The 21095-nt window shown below is 42.9% G+C and overlaps 1 protein-coding gene across 3 annotated transcripts in view; it reads right to left on the reverse strand.

Annotated features, from left to right (window-relative positions):
- The window catches only part of taok2b (TAO kinase 2b), a 62682-nt gene that overhangs the window by 11319 nt on the left and 30268 nt on the right, over nt 1-21095 (reverse strand). For 2 of the 3 annotated variants that reach the window (XM_071392525.1, XM_071392524.1), the window contains 3 exons: nt 20836-20964; nt 12321-12524; nt 6193-11661 (listed from right to left, as the gene is read on the reverse strand). In XM_071392525.1, the coding sequence (XP_071248626.1) occupies nt 9712-11661; nt 12321-12524; nt 20836-20964 (2283 nt within the window). In that variant the 3' untranslated portion in view covers nt 6193-9711. Of the gene's footprint in view, nt 1-1621; nt 1805-3532; nt 3746-6192; nt 11662-12320; nt 12525-20835; nt 20965-21095 lie in introns of those variants that run through there. The other variant, XM_071392526.1, reaches the window with a different exon arrangement.

The raw sequence follows: 21095 nt of genomic DNA on the forward strand, positions 1-21095 counted from the left end.
CAAATGTCCTCTGGTCTGATGAAACAAAAATAGAACTGTTTGGCCACAATGACCATTGCTATGTTTGTGGGAAATAGGGGGAGGCTTGAAAGCCGAAGAACACCATCCCAACCGTGAAGCACGGGAGTGGCAGCATCATGCTGTGGGGGTGCTTTGCTGCAGGGGGACTGGTGCACTTCACAAAATAGATGGCATCATGAGGCAGCAAAATTATGTAGAAATATTGAAGCAACATCTCAAGACATCAGTCAGGAAGTTAAAGCTTGGTCGCAAATGGGTCTTCCAAATCGACATTGACCACAAGCATACTTCAAAAGTTGTGGCAAAATGGCTTAAGGACAACAAAGTCAAGGTATTACCCTGACCTCAATCCTATAGAAAATTTGTGGGTAGAACTGAAAAAGCAAGTAGGCCTAAAACCTGACTCAGTTACACCAGCTCTGTCAGTAGGAATGGGCCAAAATTCACCCAACTTATTGTGGGAAGCTTGTGGAAGGCTACACTAAACATTTGACTCAAGTTAAATAATTTAAAGGAAACGCTACCAAATACTAATTGAGTGTATGTAAACTTCTGACCCACTGGGAATGTGATGAAAGAAATAAAAGCTGAAATAAATAATTCTCTCTACTCTGATTCTGACATTTCACATTCTTAAAATAAAGTAGTGATCCTGACAGGGAATTTTTACTTTGATTAAATGTCAGAAATTGTGAAAAACTGAGTTTAAATGTATTTGGCTAAGGTGTATTTAAACTTCTGACTTCAACTATGTAATATGCCAGGGAGATAAGTGTACTGTAGCTAAGAAAGTAATACTAAGTGTATGTTGTGTAGTAAGACATTAGTAGCCCATGTGTCTCACCCTAATAATTTGGTATATTTACCCCTCTTAATTTCGCCAACTGTTCTGACTTGGTGGTGCACATGTAGCCTATAACCTGTTTTAGAGAAATGTAATCATAGAATATTGTAAGAGCTTTCATTGTCTGCTTACATGCCCACTTTATTTATCCTACGGTTCTGACTTGGTATACAGGGAGAACACTAAGAACAGCCCATGTTCTGAATTCTGTCGCTGTACATTTCAAAAGTGCTAAACAAATAGTTATATTGACTACGTCCGTCCTAGCTCGCTCATTAATGTCATAATCGAAATTAGAAACCACATTTATTTAAGCAAGTCAGCCATATCAGCTATGTTTCGCTGCAGACAAGGCTCTGCTGATAGCCATGTCTAGCAGTGGTAAGATGTTGGGACAGCTTTATGTAGGCCCTAAAAGTTTGTGGGCACCGTTCTAGTGCAATTAATGTATTGTTTAGTGTTGTGGCTTTGCTTGCATGCATCCCACTTTTTTTTTCTTTCTGCACCACCATGCTAAAATCGCCACTGTACCTATCCAGACCCCGCATACATGCTAGGGTTAGGGGTTAGGGCTAAGGGGAGGGATAGGGAGTGATTTGGGACAAGCTGTATCTCTCCACCCCTTGCTCCAGGGTGATGTTTCCCCTTGGTACAGATCTAGGATCAGTTTCCCCCCCCCCAACTCTAACCATTAGTGGGGGAAATGATAAACTGACCCCAGATCAGAGTTTAGGGGCAACTTCCCCCAACACCTACCCTCTGCTCCAGCAGTGCCCGGCGGATGGACACCCTCTGCTCCAGGTCCTTGGCCTCCCGCTCATGCTGCGAGTCAGTGTGGATCTTGATCTTGCTCTGGTAGGCGTTGAGCAGCTCCAACTCTTGCTGCAGCTGGATCCGCAGCACCTGATACTCCGCCTCCTGCGTCTCATCCAACCGGAGCTGGAGTCAGAGTGGCAAATAAGGTGGGGCATCAGCATAAAAATAGGTGGAGGAAGTAGAAAAGGGAGTTCCTCCCGTACTTAGGCATAGGGAGACAGAGGGTCAGATCAGGGGATGTGGCGTATAGGAAGGGGATGTCTATCTTAATGTGAGTGAGATGTGTTAGTTACTAAATGGAAATGTTTTGGGTAGATATTATTGACGAGGTAGGGGTTTGCTCCGAGTGAATGTGGTTGAGTATGTGATGGTTGAGCTCTTTCCATGAGTGTGTGATGGTGTAATAAGTGTGGTATTGTGTGACATGAATAGGGTGTCGTAGTTTGTTTGATACATGCTGTGGTATTGATGATAGTTATAGAGTAGAGATAGTATAGACACATTAGAGACTGTATAGCGCTGGGTATAGCTTGTAACAATGTGAATAGGCATTTGGCTAGTAGCCTACAAGTGGAGGAGTGTGGTGAGAATAGGGACAGGGGTGTGTGTGGCCTATGTAAGGTGTTAGATGAGGCTTTGACATATCGCAGATCTGTGCCTGTGGATGTGAGTCGGTGCTATTCGGAGACACAAGAGATGTTATGTAGCTTTCTGTGTGCCAGCAGATGTGGTGTCGTGTAGGGACAGAGAAAGGGGGTTTGGCTTGCTTGAATGTCTTGGACGTGTATTGGTGCTACGTGAGGACCTAACAGATGCATGTAACTGGGCTCTGTTCAGGAGGGCGTAACGCTGTGGAACGTTACAGATAGAAATGCCATTATTAGAGCTGACAGGATTCCTTTTTCGTCATGTCAGAGAGGAGTATTTGTTCTCCATCATATATTTATATCTGAATATTCCACAACGTTGTGCCCTGCTGAATGCGGCCCTGCTGTTCTAGTAGGTAACCAAAGATGGTGGATAAATGTCTTACTCAGGCAGTTTACCATTGGGGAAAAATGGTGAAGGTTCCGGTCTGTGTAAGTAGGCGTTCCCTCTCTCGCGTGTGCAGGCTTTCCCACGTGAGTTTGCGGTTCCTCCATAAATCGCTGACACGCTCAGAGAGGAAACGGCCACTTAAACTGAATTTTTTTTCAATTGGAAACTGCCCAATTACAGCTGGCTCTGGTCTACTTATTGTCCCCTCCCCACTTGCCCCCAAAAAAATTGCCAGTGAGATGTCTCACTTTCTCTAACATCTCAGGTGTAATGATGCAGATATAAATAGATATATGAATAGCGCTGACACAATTCCCCTATACTGACAAAATGTCTGTTCTATATGATACATTTCTATCTGAAAGCTACATCCTCTGAACAGGCCCATGTTGTGCCATGCAAGGACAGTCAGACCCAGGGCAGGGGGTATGGCATGGTTTTTTAGTAGCGGTACTGTTAGTCAACTACGGAGAGGTACTGTTAGTCAACTACGGAGAGGTACTGTTAGTCAACTACGGAGAGGTACTGTTAGTCAACTACGGAGAGGTACTGTTAGTCAACTACGGAGAGGTACTGTTAGTCAACTACGGAGAGAAAGGGTGTAGCTTGCTAGCCAAGTGCAGAGAGGATATCATACTGTAACAAAGTGAGGACAAAGAAAGTGGGGTGATGGTGTCAAGTCTGGGGACAGCCAGGAGTGCAGGCAGCTGGCTCGCATGCCCTCGCATGCCCAGGCAGGGGTGGGTAAGGTGCTACGGTGGGTTGGAGGTGGTGCGGTACAAAGAGTGTACAACATCTCCTTGTCTTACTCACAGCCTGTGTGGACAGCATGTCATTGATGGAGTGGTCGTACTGCTCAGCCAGGATGGCCAGCTTACGCGTCTGCTCATCCTTCAGGCGCTTGAGCACCGCCTTGTGGTCCGCCTTGGGCGTGTTCTCCAGCAAGTGGTTGCGCAGGGCCTTGTACTGGCGCGTCTGGATCTTGCACGTATCCTGGAACTGACGCTTGATCTGGAGTTCTTTGGACTGGATGAGAGAGAGAGTGTGGCATGATGTACTACATTACCCATAATGTTTTGTTTGTAACATCAGGTTTTATCTTAGGCTCTTTCTCAATTTGTCTTTTTCCAATTCCTCGCATCCTATCTCCTTGCCTCCTCAAATGTATTGTACTTCCAAGCTACCCTCCCCTCTGACCTACTACTCCAATGGGTTTTGAGGAGGCAAGAACAGAGGATGTGAGGAATCTATGAAAGACTAATTAATAAAGAGAATTTTAAAGATACTCTAAGGCTAACATAATGGTGTCCTGGTTGTCTCCTTACCAATACAGAAAGAGCGAGAGAGACAACTGTTTTGGCTGATGTGCTTGAATGTGTTCTTTTGAATAGGTGAAGATCCAATATGTGTATAGGCTATATAGGGCTGTGGAGTGTGCATTTGGATTCTTACAGAGGTATTAGTGACCTCATAATCACTTGCTTTTCTATGGTAGTTAAAAAAAAAAAAGTACCTCTTGAATGGCTGCCTACTGTATACCATGTCCCAACCCTAAGTGGTGGAACTCCTCCCCTCTGATTTAAACCCTATGTATGCATTAGTGGAGGCAGAATTGGGAAAGACTCCTTGTAATGTCTGACTGGGAATGATTGGAACAGTATAAAACATATGCAAATTAAAGTTGTAAAGGTCCTAAATGGTTATTATCTATAATAGGATGTGCACTCCTAAAAAAAAAAAGTGGTGTGAGGCGGAGTGTGGTAAGTGTACAACCAATTCGTTATCCTTTTCACGACCAACTCAGTATGTGTTCTGTTCACTTATTGTGAGGAAGAAAGTAATGTATTCCTACAAGACAAAGTGAGCCTGCCGTTGGATGAAAGCGGGTCTTCCAATGAATATTTCACGTTCCACTTACCTGCAATACATTTTACATTTCAGTAATTTAGCAGACGCTCTTATCCAGAGCGACTTACAGTAAGTAGCGAGTGTATACATTTTCATACTAGTCCTCCATGGGAATCAAAACCACAACCTATGCTTGGCAAGGTCCACGCTCTACCAACTGAGCTACAACTTCTCATATCCGCTGAAGTTGTCAAGATATTTCTTAAAAATGTCCTTGAGGGTAAGTCTGAGTATAATAAGCGACAACTTGAGCTGAAAAAGCATCTCCTAGTCTTCACCCCAATTCTAGGTACTATATGTTCCATATCAAATTCAGGATGACCTGAATTAATTATTTGGTCAACAAATTGAACATTCCCCCACTGCTTCCTATACCGGTAAATACGGTTTTATAAATTTGTTGAAATTCTATTTATTTTCAGAATTGACTGCCGACCCCTAGTTAGCTCAAGGTATTGCTGATCACCAATGACAAACCATAACCCAACTCCTATTGACTAACATTTCTCTAACCACTCCCCCACATACAAGACAAAGTCGTAATATCTGTGATTATATTCTGTTTTAAATCGATCCCTAGCTCCTTCTCCGTAGCCATTGAAGATCTGAGGATAGGATAGATTGAAGCAATGTGGCAAAAACTCCACCCAAGCAATCAGAAGGCAAGATAAAGCTATTACCATATTGCTTACATCTATCCAATCCTCAGATCTAAATGAGCGCCTAGGATGTAAAGGCTAGGGTCGTTTTGGAATTCAGATATATTGGGTGCGTCCCAATAATATCTCCTGAAGTGTACACTCGTTCACTACTTCCCATAAATCTAAACACATTGGATTGCAGGGGGGCATGGTATAGAGGGCATTTCCACCATATTTCGTATACTAGTAATTTACTTTCAAATCCGAGAAGGGAAATGAACAAGTGCACACTTGGAAGAGGAGATAATTGGGATGTAGCCATGGTGTTAGAGCTGGGTAATATGGACAAAAGTTAATATCGCAATAAAGTGCCTGAATTGATGCGATAACGATAAATAAAACCATTCGTTTATAACATTAATGTGCACCACAGTAAAATTAAATAAAAAGATCCTTTCAACTACTAGTTTGATGGTTGTAGCAATCAATTGTCCCATTAACAAACCACCCATACCAGCAAACGTATTTCATTTAAATCACATCTCTAATATAGGCTACTTATCATAATGAACGATATCTGCAAAATGCCTGCGATAAGTTATCGGTATGGTTGGTGCCGTTAATTTTCAGTTTATCGTCCCAGCTCTACAAAGTGTTACATGTCAAAACTAAATTTGACTTATTTTATTCACGTTGGAGGTAGATTTAGGGACAGGGAGAACAGAGGATGACAAAAACAGAAGTTATGAGATGAAATTAGTGTGTTTGAATGTAAATCCAGAATACTTCACTCATTTTCTCCATGTTTGGTTAAAGACTGATGAACTGAATTCATGAATAAAGATATGGAAATTATGGTAAATTATAACAAGGAAATAATGCAAAACAAAGATGTAAATCATAAAAATGAACAAGACAAAATGATTAACAAAAAAATAATTTATTTAGGTTTGGAGAAAAAAAAACCGAAACATGCCAAAATGCTGCGTATACTTACACATACAATACACCACTCATGCACTCACAATAAGGCTGAAATGCAAAATGGCTGCTGAACACATTTACATTTTTGTCATCTAGCAGATGTTCTTATCCAGAGCAATTTACAGGAGAAATTAGGGTTAAGTGCCTTGCTCAAGGGCACAGAGATTTTTCACCTAGTCGGCTCAGGGATTTGAACCAGCGCCCTTTCGGTTACTGGCCCAACGCACAGAATGCAGTACTAACCTTAGAAATACTGCATATATTAAATATTCATATAAAACTCTGGAAATTCAAACATAGAACAGTAAACATAGAAAAATAAGAAATATACTGACGCAGAAATAATTTGAAATCATAAATTACATTCACAAAATAACAAGAGGTGAAAAACTGAAAAGATATGCCTCTTTTTAGAGCCAGAATACAATGTAATATATCACCCTTTAAAAAGGGGATTAGGGATTCGCCAACTCTCCCTCCAATGCAAGCCATCCAGAAAGCAATGCCCTAGTTTTCTTTGTGTTAGAATACAGTGCAGGAGAGAGGGAGTTCTCTTCCTGCCGCATCACTCTCAATTAATACCCTTCCACATCAATGGCTCACCTGGAAAATGCAGGGGACTATTTTCTGGGTGAGCTGCATTTAAAGTAGTATTCCTGCACTTTAAAGTACATTTCCCCTGACCTCCCAAGTAGATAGATATATTTTAATTAAGAATCTTTTCTTCGCTAAAATGTTTTACTGAAATTTTTATCATTCTAAATTAGCCCTCCTTCTACCCTGGCTCTTCAATAGCCAACTGCCCATTTATACAACCAGTTGCAACTCAATGGACGGGTGACCGAGCAATCATTCAACGTAGTTAAGTATAATAATTATTTATTTCTATCCATCTATCTATACACAAATGATGTAGACACCCCTTCAAATGATTGGAATTGGCAATTTAAGCCTGACCCGTTGCTGACAGGTGAATAAAATCGAGCACATAACCATGCAATCTCCATAGACAAGTGGAAACGTCTAAGAGCAACAACAGCTCAGCCACGACGTGGTAGGCCACACAAGCTCACAGAATGGGATCGCCAAGTGCTGAAATCGTCTTTCCTCAGTTGCAACATTCACTACCAAGTTCCAAACTGCCTCTGGAAGCAACGTCAGCACAATAACTGTTCATCGGGAGATTCATGGCTTTCCATGGCTGAGCAGCACACAAGCCTAAGATAACCATGTGCAATGCCAAGCATAGGCTGGAGTGGTGTTATGCTCGCTGACATTGGACTCTGGAGCAGCGGAAACCCATTCTCTGGAGTGATGAATCACGCTTCACCATCTGGCGGTCCGACGGACGGATCTGGGTTTGGCGGATGCCAGGAGAACGCTACCTGCCCCGATGCATAGTGGCAACTGTAAAGTTTGGTGGAGGAGGAATAATGACCTGGGGCTGTTTTTCATAGCTCTTGCCCTTAGTTCCAGTGAAGGGAAATCTTAACGCTACATGTCTTGTTGGAAAGGTGGCATCCTATAACAGTGCCACGTTGAAAGTCACTGAGCTCTCAGTAAGGCCATTCTACTGCCAATGTTTGGCTATGGAGAATGCATGGCTTTGTGCTCGATTTTATACACCTGTCAGCAACGGGTGAGGCTGAAATAGCCAAATCCACTCATTTGAAGGTGTGTCCACATACTTAATATATAAATATATATATATTTTATTGGATACATATCATTCAATATAATTTGCGTGACAAACTCACTAGTACTCAGTTGAGGGGCCAGTCAATTTCCAGCCCTTTTTGGGAAAAATACTTATGCATCGTTTTAGACTAGTTAAAACCCTTTGACAATCGTTGAAATTGGTTAATCTCGTCATTGAGTATTGCATTGTGCCCTCAATCTTTGGACTTGTTTTAAAGCCATAAAGACTTATTTGAACCAATATCCGAATTAAACAATAAAATAATATTAAACATATGGCCATACTAAAATGAACAAAAACTATATAACACTTTTTTTTTTTGCATATATGGAAGTAGCCTAACCTCTGTGGCTGTATAACAGAACAGTCATTCAAACAATTACAGCCGAACAGACAAGCGCTGTATCTTCATTTAGGAGAATGATAAAAACAATGTTTACATGGCAAATCATTCGTTATATAAGATTGCCAATAGCACAACTATGAATAATGAATCTACTTAACTAGAAGCTGAAACGCAATAACTCTGTAATAACGGTAATAACTATTTCACCAGCTTCCACTGCTCTCTACATGTTCACATTTGGGGTCTTACTATCAATCAATCAAATGTATTTATAAAGCCCTTCTTACATCAGCTGATGTCAAAGTGCTGTACAGAAACCCAGCCTAAAACCCCAAACAGCAAGCAATGCAGGTGTAGAAGCACGGTGGCTAGGAAAAACTCCCTAGAAAGGCCAGAACCTAGGAAGAAACCTAAAGAGGAACCATGCTATGAGAGGGGTGGCCAGTCCTCTTCTGGCGGTGCGACTCGTCTCACTGAGCAATACTAACTAAATATCTAATATATCTCACTAAATTGACAGCCAAAGCCTACACCCAGCCAAATACAATGTGCAATATCCCAAAACATTGGCTAACTTGTAATTGAGTATCATATTGCATATTTTATCCTATATTTCGGACTGGATTTTTAGAACAAAAACGTGGAAATTATTTTACAGTTTACCGCATTTACGCCAAGTTTTACGTATCAAACACGATGCGCTTAACATGATTGTACAGTTTAGCTTGTACATAACATTAATGTATTAAAGTTCGTTTTGTGGATTGAAGCAATCTTGTTCTGGAAGTTTGTGTGGTTAATTATTTATTGCACTATATTAATGACCTAGTAGTGTTTTTTGGGGGCGGTTAAATGAAATGACCAGGATGTTTGCCTACTTCTACTTTCACAGTAATTTAGTATTATAATGGGTGAAATGCTTGATTTGTGGACAATCCACAACCAATAATATCTATCAAGTGGCCATTGATGATAACCGTTATCCACTGACAAGAAATTCAATGTGAGTGAACAGTGCACTAAAAAGATGTCTGAAATCATAAAACTTCAATAAAAACACAAGAATAGATTGCACAAACATGGTCTCAGAAATAACCATAAACATATTGTCTTACGAATTAAGAACAAAATAAAGAAAACATTTAAACTTTTACAAAAAGCACAATAGTGAGTGACAAACAGTGAAACTTCAATGGGGTATAAGACAGTGACATGACAGGAGTTGCTGGATGCTTTTGGCAATACAGTACATTAAAATGGCCAATTACATTCAGCCAATGCAACACAGTGTTAGGTATACCTATGATGCACACAACCTATCTTTGGGAGGGTTGAAACAAAGGAAACAAACACACGATGGTCATACGGTGATAGATGGAACACACGCACCCTAACCAACTCCCTCCATCTCTTACTATCTCCATGGTCGCACTTTACCCCTCACACTCCGCCCAGATGACGTTCGTCTCAACCCGCATTCCCACCGCCCCTCATCTCTGAACATACATTCTCTCTCCTCTCTTCTTTGCCTCTCCCTCTCTCTCTTCCTCCTCTCCCTCTGTTTCTGCTCTCTGACCTCCCTGGGCAGTAGCCTGGGCAGCCTGCTAGGTTTCTCCTCTCTCAGCAGACCGAATGTACGAAGTCTGCTCAGGCACTCGGGAGGCAGCTCTTTAAGGACCCTGCCAGCTAGCCTCAGCACGACCGAGTTGGCCAGGTCGGCAAGGACCCCTAGGGGGCGTCTGATAAAGCGCCTGACCCAGAGGAGGCACGTGGCAAGGGGCGAGCCAACGTGGCCCCTGCCAGCCAGGCGCACTAAGGGCAGGCTCTTTAGGGGCACAGGAATCTTGGACTGGCGCCCGCCCCAGTTGCGCCCGGCCTTGGGGAACATGTCATAGAGGCTGCGCTCCGCCAGGCCCCCAAGGAGAGACTGGCAGATGTTGAAGAGTGGGCGGGGGAGGCGAAAGAGGAACCTCATCCACAAACGGTTGAGTTTCCGGGGAGCATTTTGTAGGAAGACGCGCGCCGGTCGCACCACCAGCACCACCACAAGATAGAGGGAGAGAAAGAGGGAAGGCGAGCTGAGGAAGGAGGCAGAGATCAGGGCTACGGGGACATAATAGAGACCCAGGCTCAGCGAGAGGCCCAGGCTGAAAAGACCGCATGCCCACAGAGTGAGGGACAGGTAGGTGGAGAGAGAGAGGGAGCAGCAGGAGCGGAGGAAGAGGTAGGAGAAGAAGAGGGCGAGCAGGGCGAGCTCACCCGAGAGGAGGAGGGAGGCCAGCGAGGGGAGAGGGGGAGAGCGACGAAGGGAGAGGAGGAAGACTGAGAGTATGAGGAAGGTGAGGTTGGAGGGCTGGGCGGCGGCCGAGAGGGAGAGGAGGAGGCAGATGGCATGAGAGAAGAGGGAGGGAAAGGAAGAGGGGACAGGGGGTGGAGAAAGGGATGGGGCAGAGGGGTGAAGAGGCTCGAGTTCCTCAAGGGTGTCGGGGAAATAGAACTCAGAGAGTCCATCCCCCTTGCGCTGATCGCGGACATGCCTCCGTTCCAGGGATGGGGAGGAGATGAGCTCAGACGGACAGCCGTCTGCCACACCTCTATCCTCCTCCTCATCGTCGTCATCGTCAAGAACATATCTCGCTTCGTCTTCATCATCCCCATCATCCTCCCCCCACTGCACTCCCTCCACCTGCCTTCGCTCTCCTTCTCCCTCCCCCGTTTTCCACCCAAGTTCTTGACCCTCGTTATCTTCGCTTTTCTCGCTCTTCTCCTCCTCTACTTCATCCTTTGTTTCTACAATGGAGCAAACCTCATCCCCATCTCCCACGTCCTTCTCTTCTCCCTTCTCAATCTCTCCATCTCCACTTTGGTCTCTCACCACCTTTTCTTTCCCTCCTTCAAAACATTTCCTAACCTCTCCTTTGTTTCCCTCCATTTCCTCTTTGGTTTCACATTCTTCCACCTCTTCCTTCTCCCCTTCCTCTACCAGCCCCACCTCTTTCACTCCCTCAGCCCCAGCCTGGGCTCCCCTTAGCCCCCCTGTCTCCTGGCACTCCTCCCCCTTGTCCTCTTCGTTTGGAGGTGGCTGGTTCTGGGTTTGGGCACCGGGGGTCTCGCTCTCACTCACTTTGAGGCTCTTGGGCTGCTGGCGGACCTCCACGGCGTGCTTCTGCCTCAGCTCCTGCTCGCGCCGCTTGTTGTACTCCATCTGATTGGTGAGCTCCGTCTGGTGCTGTGTGCGGATCAGGTCGGCCCGCGTGCGCTGCACAGAGCCCAGCTGCCGGAACTCCATCTCCTGGGTGGACTCGTGGTGGCGCAGCAGCATTGCGCACTCCAGGTCCTTCAGCGTCTGCTTCTTGTTCAGGTCCTAGATGGAGAAGGAAGAAACAAAGGAGAGCGCAACAGATGAGGGTAGGGAAAGACGTTTGGATAAATGGAGAGAATCTGGAATCTGACCAGATAACAACCCAAATATTATGTCCTTTCTGCCTGTTGGGGTATTAGGCATTAGTGCTGTACTATATAACATCAGAGGTAGCTTTATAAATCGGGGTTAAAGGGGGAAAAAATCCCATGGCTGAAACTTAAGTCGATCTCATATCGATTGTCTGGGGCAAAAGTTAACCTTGGTTTCATGTAATAAAAAAAAGTTATGACCGTCATGCTTTTAGGGAAAGAGGATCATTTTGTACATGTATTAAACAGCGCGTTTGACCAATTTCAGACCTTTAACATTGAAAAAAAATCTAACAAAAAAATAATAATGGTCTGAAATTGGTACAGAATTATAATTTTTTTATTAGATTTTTTTTTCAATGTTAAAGGTCTGAAATTGGTACAGAATTAACATTGAAAAAAAATCAAATCAAATCAAATTCTGGCGCAGTGACAGAGAACTTTAACCCCTGCATTATATCATGAGAAGAGTTGTGGTCCGAGACCAGAGCCTAATGGAACTCTGAAACACCTCTATTGCTTGGTCAAGTGAAAAATGTCTTCGTTATGGGTACTGTTGATGTACTATACCTCTCGGAGTAGGTCCTGCTCCAGATTGTGGCGCGCCAGCACCATCTTTCTCTTGTACTGGCGACACTGCAGCTCGTAGTACTGCCTCTGGCGGCGCAGGAGCCCCGCCTCATCTTCCGCCTGCAGCTGCTGGAGACACTCCTTCTGATGCACCAGCCACTCCTGCTTCTCCCGCTTAGGGGTCAACTGGTTCTCGTTCAGTTCCTGTGAAATACAGCACGAGGAAGGGTCAGAGCGTGACACCACCACTTGATAGGTCAATATAATAGCTTGTGATTAAGGTATAGTGGTGGCATGTGGATTGGCAGGGGTTAATAATGGTTGCTGCGTGGTTGGTATATGGCTGTATCTTTTAACGGCCATTGTTAATATCCAGATGATTTGGGTGCGTAGCTGTACTTCTCAGCTATGAGTGGTTGCAGTATGGTTGGTGAGTAGTTATATCATGATTAGGGGTTGCGGTATGGTTCGTGAGTAATTGAGGGTCTGGTTGCATTATGGTTGGTGAGTTGTTACAGTATGGGTATGGTTGGTAAGCAGCTGACTACGGTTGGTGAGTAATTAAAGCAGGGTTGGTAAGTATACTGAACAAAAATATAAACGCAACATGTAACTATTTCAAAGACTTTACTGAGTTACAGATCATATAAAAGGAAATCAGTCAATTTAAATAAATTCATTAGTCCTAATCTACAGATTTCACATGACTGGGCAGCAGTGCAGCTATGGGTGGGCCTTGGAGGGCATAGGCCCACCCACTTGGCAGCCAGGCCCAGCCAATCAGTGAGTTTTCCCCCCACAAAACAGACATAAATATTATTACACCCCCGCCAAAGACGATCCCGCAGGTGAAGAAGACGGATGAGGTAGTCCTGGGCTGACGTGGTTACACGTGGTCTGCGGTTGTGAGGCCAGTTGGAAGTACTGCCAAATTCTCTAAAATGACATTGGAGGCAGCTTATGGTAGAGAAATGAACATTAAATTCTCTGGCAACAGCTCTGGTGGACTGTCCTGCAGTCAGGATGCTGATTGCACGCTCCCTCAAAACTTGAGACATCTGTGGATTGTGTTGTGTGACAAAACTGTACATTTTAGAGTGGCCTTTTATTGTCACCAGCACAAGGTGCACCTGTCTAATGATCATGCTGTTTAATCAGCTTCTTGATATGCTTGACCAGTCAGGTGGATGGATCATCTTGGCAAAGGAGAAACGCTCACTAACAGGTATGTAAACAAATTTGTCCAAAATTTGAGAGAAATTGGCTTTTTGTGGGTATGTAAAATTTCAGGTATTTTTTATGCAACATGGGACCAACACTTCACATGAGTTTATATTTTTGTTCAGTGTATTTAAACTATGGTTGGGGAGTTGTTATGGCAGGGGACTTAAAATTACTCATGCCCAGGGACTGGCTCCCAGGCAAACCGGCGACTCAGGGACCACCAGTATACGTTAACAAAAAAAATGATATAGCAAGTCTTATCAGGTGAATGATAATGGCAAGGAGAAGTAATGAACATTTTAAAATAAATAGATTTGGTAAATAGATTTTCATTATTTTGACGACCTCACATAATTGGAAGAGGAAGTGTAAACTCTAACATAGCCTATTAGCTAGAAAGGTAGTAACTATAAACACAATTTTGCTAAGAGCAGCTGTTTAGCTGGTTAAACAAAAGGTTGGCCATGTGTTGGCAAAAATGTCCAAGTGAAGAAAGCTTACCAGCAGCCATCGGTACTTCGACACACTGGTAGCCTATTCCCAGCAGCATACCACCCTGCATACCACTGTTGGCTTGCTTCTGAAGCTAAGCAGGGTCGGTCCTGGTCGGTCCTGCTGCTGGAAGTGGTGTTGGAGGGCCAGTAGGAGGCACTCTTTCCTCTGGTCTAAAAAATATCCCAATGCCCCAGGGCAGTGATTGGGGACACTGCCCTGTGTAGGGTGCCGTCTTTCGGATGGGACGTTAAACGGGTGTCCTGACTCTCTGAGGTCATTAAAGATCCCATGGCACTTATCGTAAGAGTAGGGGTGTTAACCCCGGTGTCCTGGCTAAATTCCCAATCTGGCCCTCAAACCATCATGGTCACCTAATAATCCCCAGTTTATAATTGGCTCATTCATCCCCCTCCTCTCCCCTGTAACTATTCCCCAGGTCGTTGCTGCAAATGAGAACGTGTTCTCAGTCAACTTACCTGGTAAAATAACGGTAAAATAAATAAAAAATTCGCGGGTGCTCTTTCAAAGCCTATGTCAGACACTCCAGGGAGTTTAACTGGCTCCAATGAGTGTAATTTGTCTGTCATATTTGAAGTGTACCTATGATGAAAATTACATCTTTTTATGTGGGAGAACTTGCACAATTGGTGGCTGACCAAATACTTTTTTGCCCCACTGTATATACGCGCACATATACGTATATACGCACACACACACACACTCTCTTCAGGAAACAGCAGAGGGAGCAGCCCCCTATCTACATTGACGGGACAGTAGTGGAGAGGGTGGAAAGTTTTTAAGTTCCTCGGCGTACACATCACGGACAAACTGAAATGGTCCACCCACACAGACAACTTTTACAGATGCACAATCGAGAGCATCCTGTCGAGCTGTATCACCGCCTGGTACGGCAACTGCTCCGCCCATAACCGTAAGGCTCTCCAGAGTGTAGTGAGGTCTGCACAACACATCACCGGGGGCAAACTACCTGCCCTCCAGGACACCTACACCACCCGATGTCACAGGAAGGCCAAAAAGATCATCAAGGACAACAACCACCCGAGCCACTGCCTGTTCACCCCGCTATCATCCAGAAGGCGAGGTCAGTACAGGTGCATCAAAGCGGGAACCGAGAGACTGAAAAACAGCTTCTATATCTCAAGCCCAGCAGACTGTTAAACAGCCATCACTAACATTGAGTGGCTGCTGCCAACATACTGACTCAACTCTAGCTACTTTAATAATGGAAAAATGTATGTAATCAATTTATCACTAGCCACTTTATATAATGCTTACATACCCTACATTACTCATCTCATATGTATATACTGTACGCTATACCATCTACTGCATCTTGATGTAATGCTTCACTAGCCACTTTAAACAACACCACTTTATATCATGTTTTCATACCCTACATTACTCATCTCATACGTATATACTGTACTCTATACCATCTGCTGCATCTTGCCTATGCCGTTCGGGCATCACTCATTCATATATTTTTATGTACATATTCGTATTCATTCCTTTACACTTGTGTGTATAAGGTAGTTGTTGTGAAATTGTTAAGTTATATTGCTTGTTAGATATTACTGCATGGTCGGAACTAGAAGCACAAGCATTTCTCTGCACTCGCATTAACATCTGCTAACCATGTGTATGTGACAAATACATTTGATTTGGATTTGATACACACACACATAATATATATATATATATTTTTTTTTTGTTGTGTGGACCCCCAGTTGAATACCTCAGTTATAGTATGTCTTCAGTAGGGTTGGTGAGTAGATGGTAGAGCTGCACAATTAATCAAATTCACATCGAAATCGCAATACTGGCTTCCGGTTGAGCGATGTAGAAAATAAGTCGTACGAGGTCTCTGACAACTGAATAACTGAAGCTTAAGGTTATACTCCTTGTTTAAAGTGTGACCGAAACCCAAATTGTGCACTTGCCTAATGTCATATTTTTTATTTCAAAGGTATATGTAACTTCTTTCCTAGGTCGGTTTGACCTCATATCACATGTTTAGGGTAATCAACGGAGGCTGAGTAAGAGAAATCCTGCTGCTTGTCTCATTCATAATGACGAGAATAGGATTAGAATTGTCCTTTTTCTTTAAATGGTATTATACCATCCCTTTTACTTCATTTTTGTGTATGTTGGGGGTGGTGGGGCAAAGATTGTGCTCTGCTTCTCTAGAGGATTTGAGTCTATTTTTAATTCAGATTTGTTTTTTCATGCTGCTCCTCTCTCAATCTCTTTTTCATTTGACCTCTTTTAAGGATTCATGTCTAGTTCAACAACCATTCAGGATGGTATTTTGGGGCTTCCAGTCAGACTGGTGACATGGAACATTTGTGGTTGTGGGGGGAAAATTATAGGATGCTGGCCTTCTAGGCAGTTGCAGTTGGTGTTTTGCGGGTACTATTTAATGAAGCTGCCAGTTGAGGACTTGAGGCATTGTTTCTCAAACAAGACACTAATGTACTTGTCCTCTTGCTCAGTTGTGCACCGGGTAATCCCACTGTTTCTATTCTGTTTTAGAGCAAGTTTGCGCTGTTCTGTAAAGGGAGTAGTACACAGCGTTGTATGAGATCTTCAGTTTCTTGGCAATTTCTCGCATGGAATAGACATCATTTTTCAGAAGAATAGACTGACGAGTTTCAGAAGAAAGTTATTTGTTTCTGGCCATCTTGAGCCTGTAATCGAACCCACAAATGTTGATGCTCAAGATACGCAACTAGTCTAAAAGGCGGCCAGTTTTATTGCTTCTTTAAAACCAACACAACAGTTTTCAGCTGTGCTAACAATTGCAAAAGGGTTTTCTAATGATCAATTAGCCTTTTAAAATGATAAACTTGGATTAGCTACCACAACGTGCCATTGGAACACAGGAGTGATGGTTGCTGATAATGAGCCTCTGTACGCCTATGTAGATATTCCATTAAAAATCAGCCGTTTCTAAGCTACAATAGTCATTTACAACATTAATACTGTCTAGGCTGTATTTCTGATCAATTTGATGTTATTTTAATGGACAAAAAACATGTGCTGTTCTTTCGAAACAAGGACATTTCTAAGTGACCCCAAACTTTTGAACGGTAGTGTATATGTACAGTGCCTTCCGAAAGTATTCATACCCCTTAAGCTTGGGCTGGCAAGTGATGGCTTGGTGATTAAAAAAAACAATAGCTGGCATTCCATAGATCAGATGTGGTGGGTGTCACCGAGATAGGAATACTGAGCCTGGAGGAACAGAACAAAGGCCTAATTATTCTGGCATCTGGGAGACAACACCAGAGGCAGATGACCACAGGATGAACTCAAAGTGGCTTCTATATTCCAATCTATATTGGGGGGGGGTTGAACCAGCTATGACTGAGCAATCTTGGTATCAGGCTAAAAAAAACAGCATGGTCTGTAAAGGGTAGGCTGCTCGGCCCAACAGTCCTGACTGGTATTAACTATTGCAATAATGAATCGATATTGAATAAAGATAATTGTTTATAGAAATGACCAAGTGTCTCTCACTTGAATAGAATATTCACCACAATATTTGGCACCACAGATGGGAAACCAAACTCTGCTGACGGCTCCTGGGGCCCTGGGTTTAACCGTGCATGGGGCCTGCCTAAGATCTGAAGCGGGTGGTTACGTTGTTCCGGACAGAGACAGAAATAGGTTGAGACTGACATTTCTTGGAAACAATTAAAAAAATAATAATAATTACAATGGAGTTCCGAGGGAACTGCCATCTGACGCCAACATCCAAATCTGTGTGTATCGGATGACAACTAGGATCAGTATGAACTAGTTATGATCAAAAGAACGTGAGCATCCAAATCTGTGCGTACCGGATGTAGAACTATAACCTTGGGGAACGGAATGACATCCAAATTTGTGTGTACCGAATGTATAACTAGACCTTGCGAGGACTAGTTATGGCCTAAAAGAGAAAGTCAAAAGCACTATAGAAATATAGAAAATAATCCTGCATAAATAAAAAGCAGGACTGAGGTATCCTTGGGCATAATTGTTGATTAGCCAGTTGCGTGGGTCTGAGTTGATCACAGTAGGACTGGTGAGGTTAATGTGGAGTGAAGGACTAGAGCGCGGGTAATCTTGCGAGAGAACTCGGCTTGGTGAAGCTCATTGAATGAGGGACGAGAGTGCAGGTGAGGGGTTGCGAGGGCATCTGGCTTGGTGAGGTTCAAATGTTAACGTGTAATGTAAAATGTTTGATCAATTAGGTAAACAGGTATGCCCTGGTTTACTATTGTTAAGTGGTATTGTGCATGTTCTGTTACTCCTGATACTTAAAATACGAGGTAAGACTGGATTTTCTGGGACCGTGTTACATAGGTAGGAGACATGGGTACGCTGTTGGTAGTTTTGCACAATTGGATAGATGTAAGAGAATCTATACCATGGTAATCGCAGTAGGCAATATCCCAGTGTGAATACAACACCCCGTTGTGGGACCACTAATTAGGCAATATTTTGATAATGGTATGGGTTTCTCTGTTCATAGACAGGGTTTTGTTATCTAAAAACCAAGTTTTTCCTCGTCTGTCACATTTCCCCTACGTGTACTGTGTTTATGAATGTGATATGAGAGTTGAGGAATCTGAAGTTTGGATAATAAGATAAAGAAATGTGTATAATAAGCTGATGTTACTTATGAAAGTAAGTTTCGATATGTAGCGTTATCTTGGGGTCCGTTCAACACTGCTCATTATAATAATACTACCCCGTGATATTTTAAGTGCTAGATGTTATTTTAGAAAGTAGCGACAAATCTATAATTTCTGGAAGTCTAGAGAACAGTTGAGAATTATTCCAACGACCGGCCGGGCAGCGTACGGGAAACTAACGTTTTTGGTTTCCGCTGGGAGTGGTAGCGATGGAGTCAGGAAACGCACACGGAGTTGTTAATTAATGTGAGTACCTAAGATTTCCTATGAATGAGAAATAATTGAGAAATAACGATGTGTGTATATAATCTTTTACTATAGATTTGATAAAGTAACACTGGAAATATAATGAGATGATACTTAAACAACCCATACGTAGACGTACATAGGTTCAGAGTGGTCTCTTTATGGATCATTTGATAGAGAAAGTTAAAAGCCTTTTATGACTGTCTAAACGCTTATGGGATTCTCTCAGTCTGGGTAATCTCAGAAAAAGATGAGTATATTAAAACCGCGAGGAGGTGCAGAAAGAAATTCATAGAACTATAGCAAAGCAAAGACACTAATAGAAACGCACAAGCATTCTACCACTTCGGCTCGAATATGTTTTTTTTCCAATCATGGATAGCATTCGGTAGCATTTCCCTGCTGACAGGAAAATTCCAAACTAATAGAGAATTCAGGGATGCAATTGTGACTTGGCACAATGACATAAAATAATCATTATTAGCTCAATACACAAACGTATTGATGTTAGCGTTCTATCAGCGTAATCGCACTAACTGTACTATTTGTGAAGTAATTTGAGTATGTAGTATGCTTATTGGTATTAAGATATACATTCTTTGTTATAAGTATGACAAATTTGTTGCTGGCGCTATCCTTATGAACCACATGGCATATAATTTACTAACTATATGCTGTTCAACTACCCAACGTTTGTCGACTTGATTATTCATGTCATCCTTAGCTTAGCTAAATGGTATAGTCGTTGTGCGTTCTCAATGGACATTGTTAAAATGGGGTACTTCGTAAATTCACTCAGGCAATTGTTCGGACTTCAGAAGAGTTGTCTGAATGTACCAGAGGGCAGAATAACTGATTTATTTACGAATGCGCAACGCCCCGTTGAATATGGCCTGTGTCAGTCAACGTTAAGGAAATAGCGTCATTTAAATTGCCAGCAGCACAGTTAGTCACCAACATTTTGAATAACAAAAAAAAAAAAAGCTTAACCAGCTCTGCTAGGTGAGTAGAACGGAGAGTGAAGACGTATTCTCGTTTGTGTCTGGAAGTAACGTGAGCCTGCAAGCTAGCCAAGGTGTTGGACTGCTTTTGTGAGGTAAGAAAAATATTATGCATTATGAATCAGAGAGCTTGGACCAACCTTGCCTTTTAGCAGATTTTGGGGTTGAATATTCCTTGTGAGAATCAAGGACAGTAGATATTAGGTAACATTAAAATTGGCAGTATATATGGGCGAGAGCACGAATGATGATTACAAAGTCAAACTTTGTTTCACGCCGCATTCAAACAAATCGCTAAAGGGTGTAGATTCAATATGTAGTGAATTTGTTATTGGCGTAAAAAGACGAAAGAACTCATATGCCAAACATCACCACATTAGTAAACTGTGGTAGAGCAGGTTCACAAGGCATCATATGTGACCTGATTCAGGAAACTAGGTGTACGTCACAAGTCACGACTTCACAGGAGAGCGGTTTGAACTAAATTTTTTAAGTGTGAACTTCCGTGTGCCTTAATATCAAACCTGTATGCCATCTGTAAATACGAATAAAATTGTTAAATTACGAGCCTAGTTGCTTTAGCCACAGAAAACGTGAGCAACCTTCCCGCTAGCCATGACTGGCTGAGATAATGAGTGGGCTGGACATGCCGAGAGATGAGTTTGGATTAGTCTACCATATGTCATGTGTCCATCTATTGGAGCTGGTCAGTATGTTTAGGTAATCGTGTCAAAAGCGGCTTTTAAAAATGTATCACGTAGTAAAACTGAGTAATTGCAGTATGGTTAGTGTGTAGTTGCGGTATGGTTGATGAATATTTACAGTATGATTGCGGTGTGGTTGTACCTCTTTGAGCTGCTCCTTGCGTGCGCGGTACTGGCGTTTCTGGGATTCCAGCAGGCTGGTCAGTTCCTTCTTCTGCTGGGCTAGGATGTGCTGCTGGAACTTCTTCTCCTCAGCCAGGGCTGCCTTGGTCTGAAAACCAACCACACATGGCCATAAGCTGGGAAAGAATAGAGCTAAACCCTGCCCCCTCCCAAATTCTAGAGCTTATATACGGCTTGACGATCTACTTAAAACTTTGGCCTACAAATGTACATTGAGAT

This window comes from Salvelinus alpinus, chromosome 3, assembly GCF_045679555.1.
Source record: "Salvelinus alpinus chromosome 3, SLU_Salpinus.1, whole genome shotgun sequence".
Taxonomy (NCBI): Eukaryota; Metazoa; Chordata; class Actinopteri; order Salmoniformes; family Salmonidae; genus Salvelinus; species Salvelinus alpinus.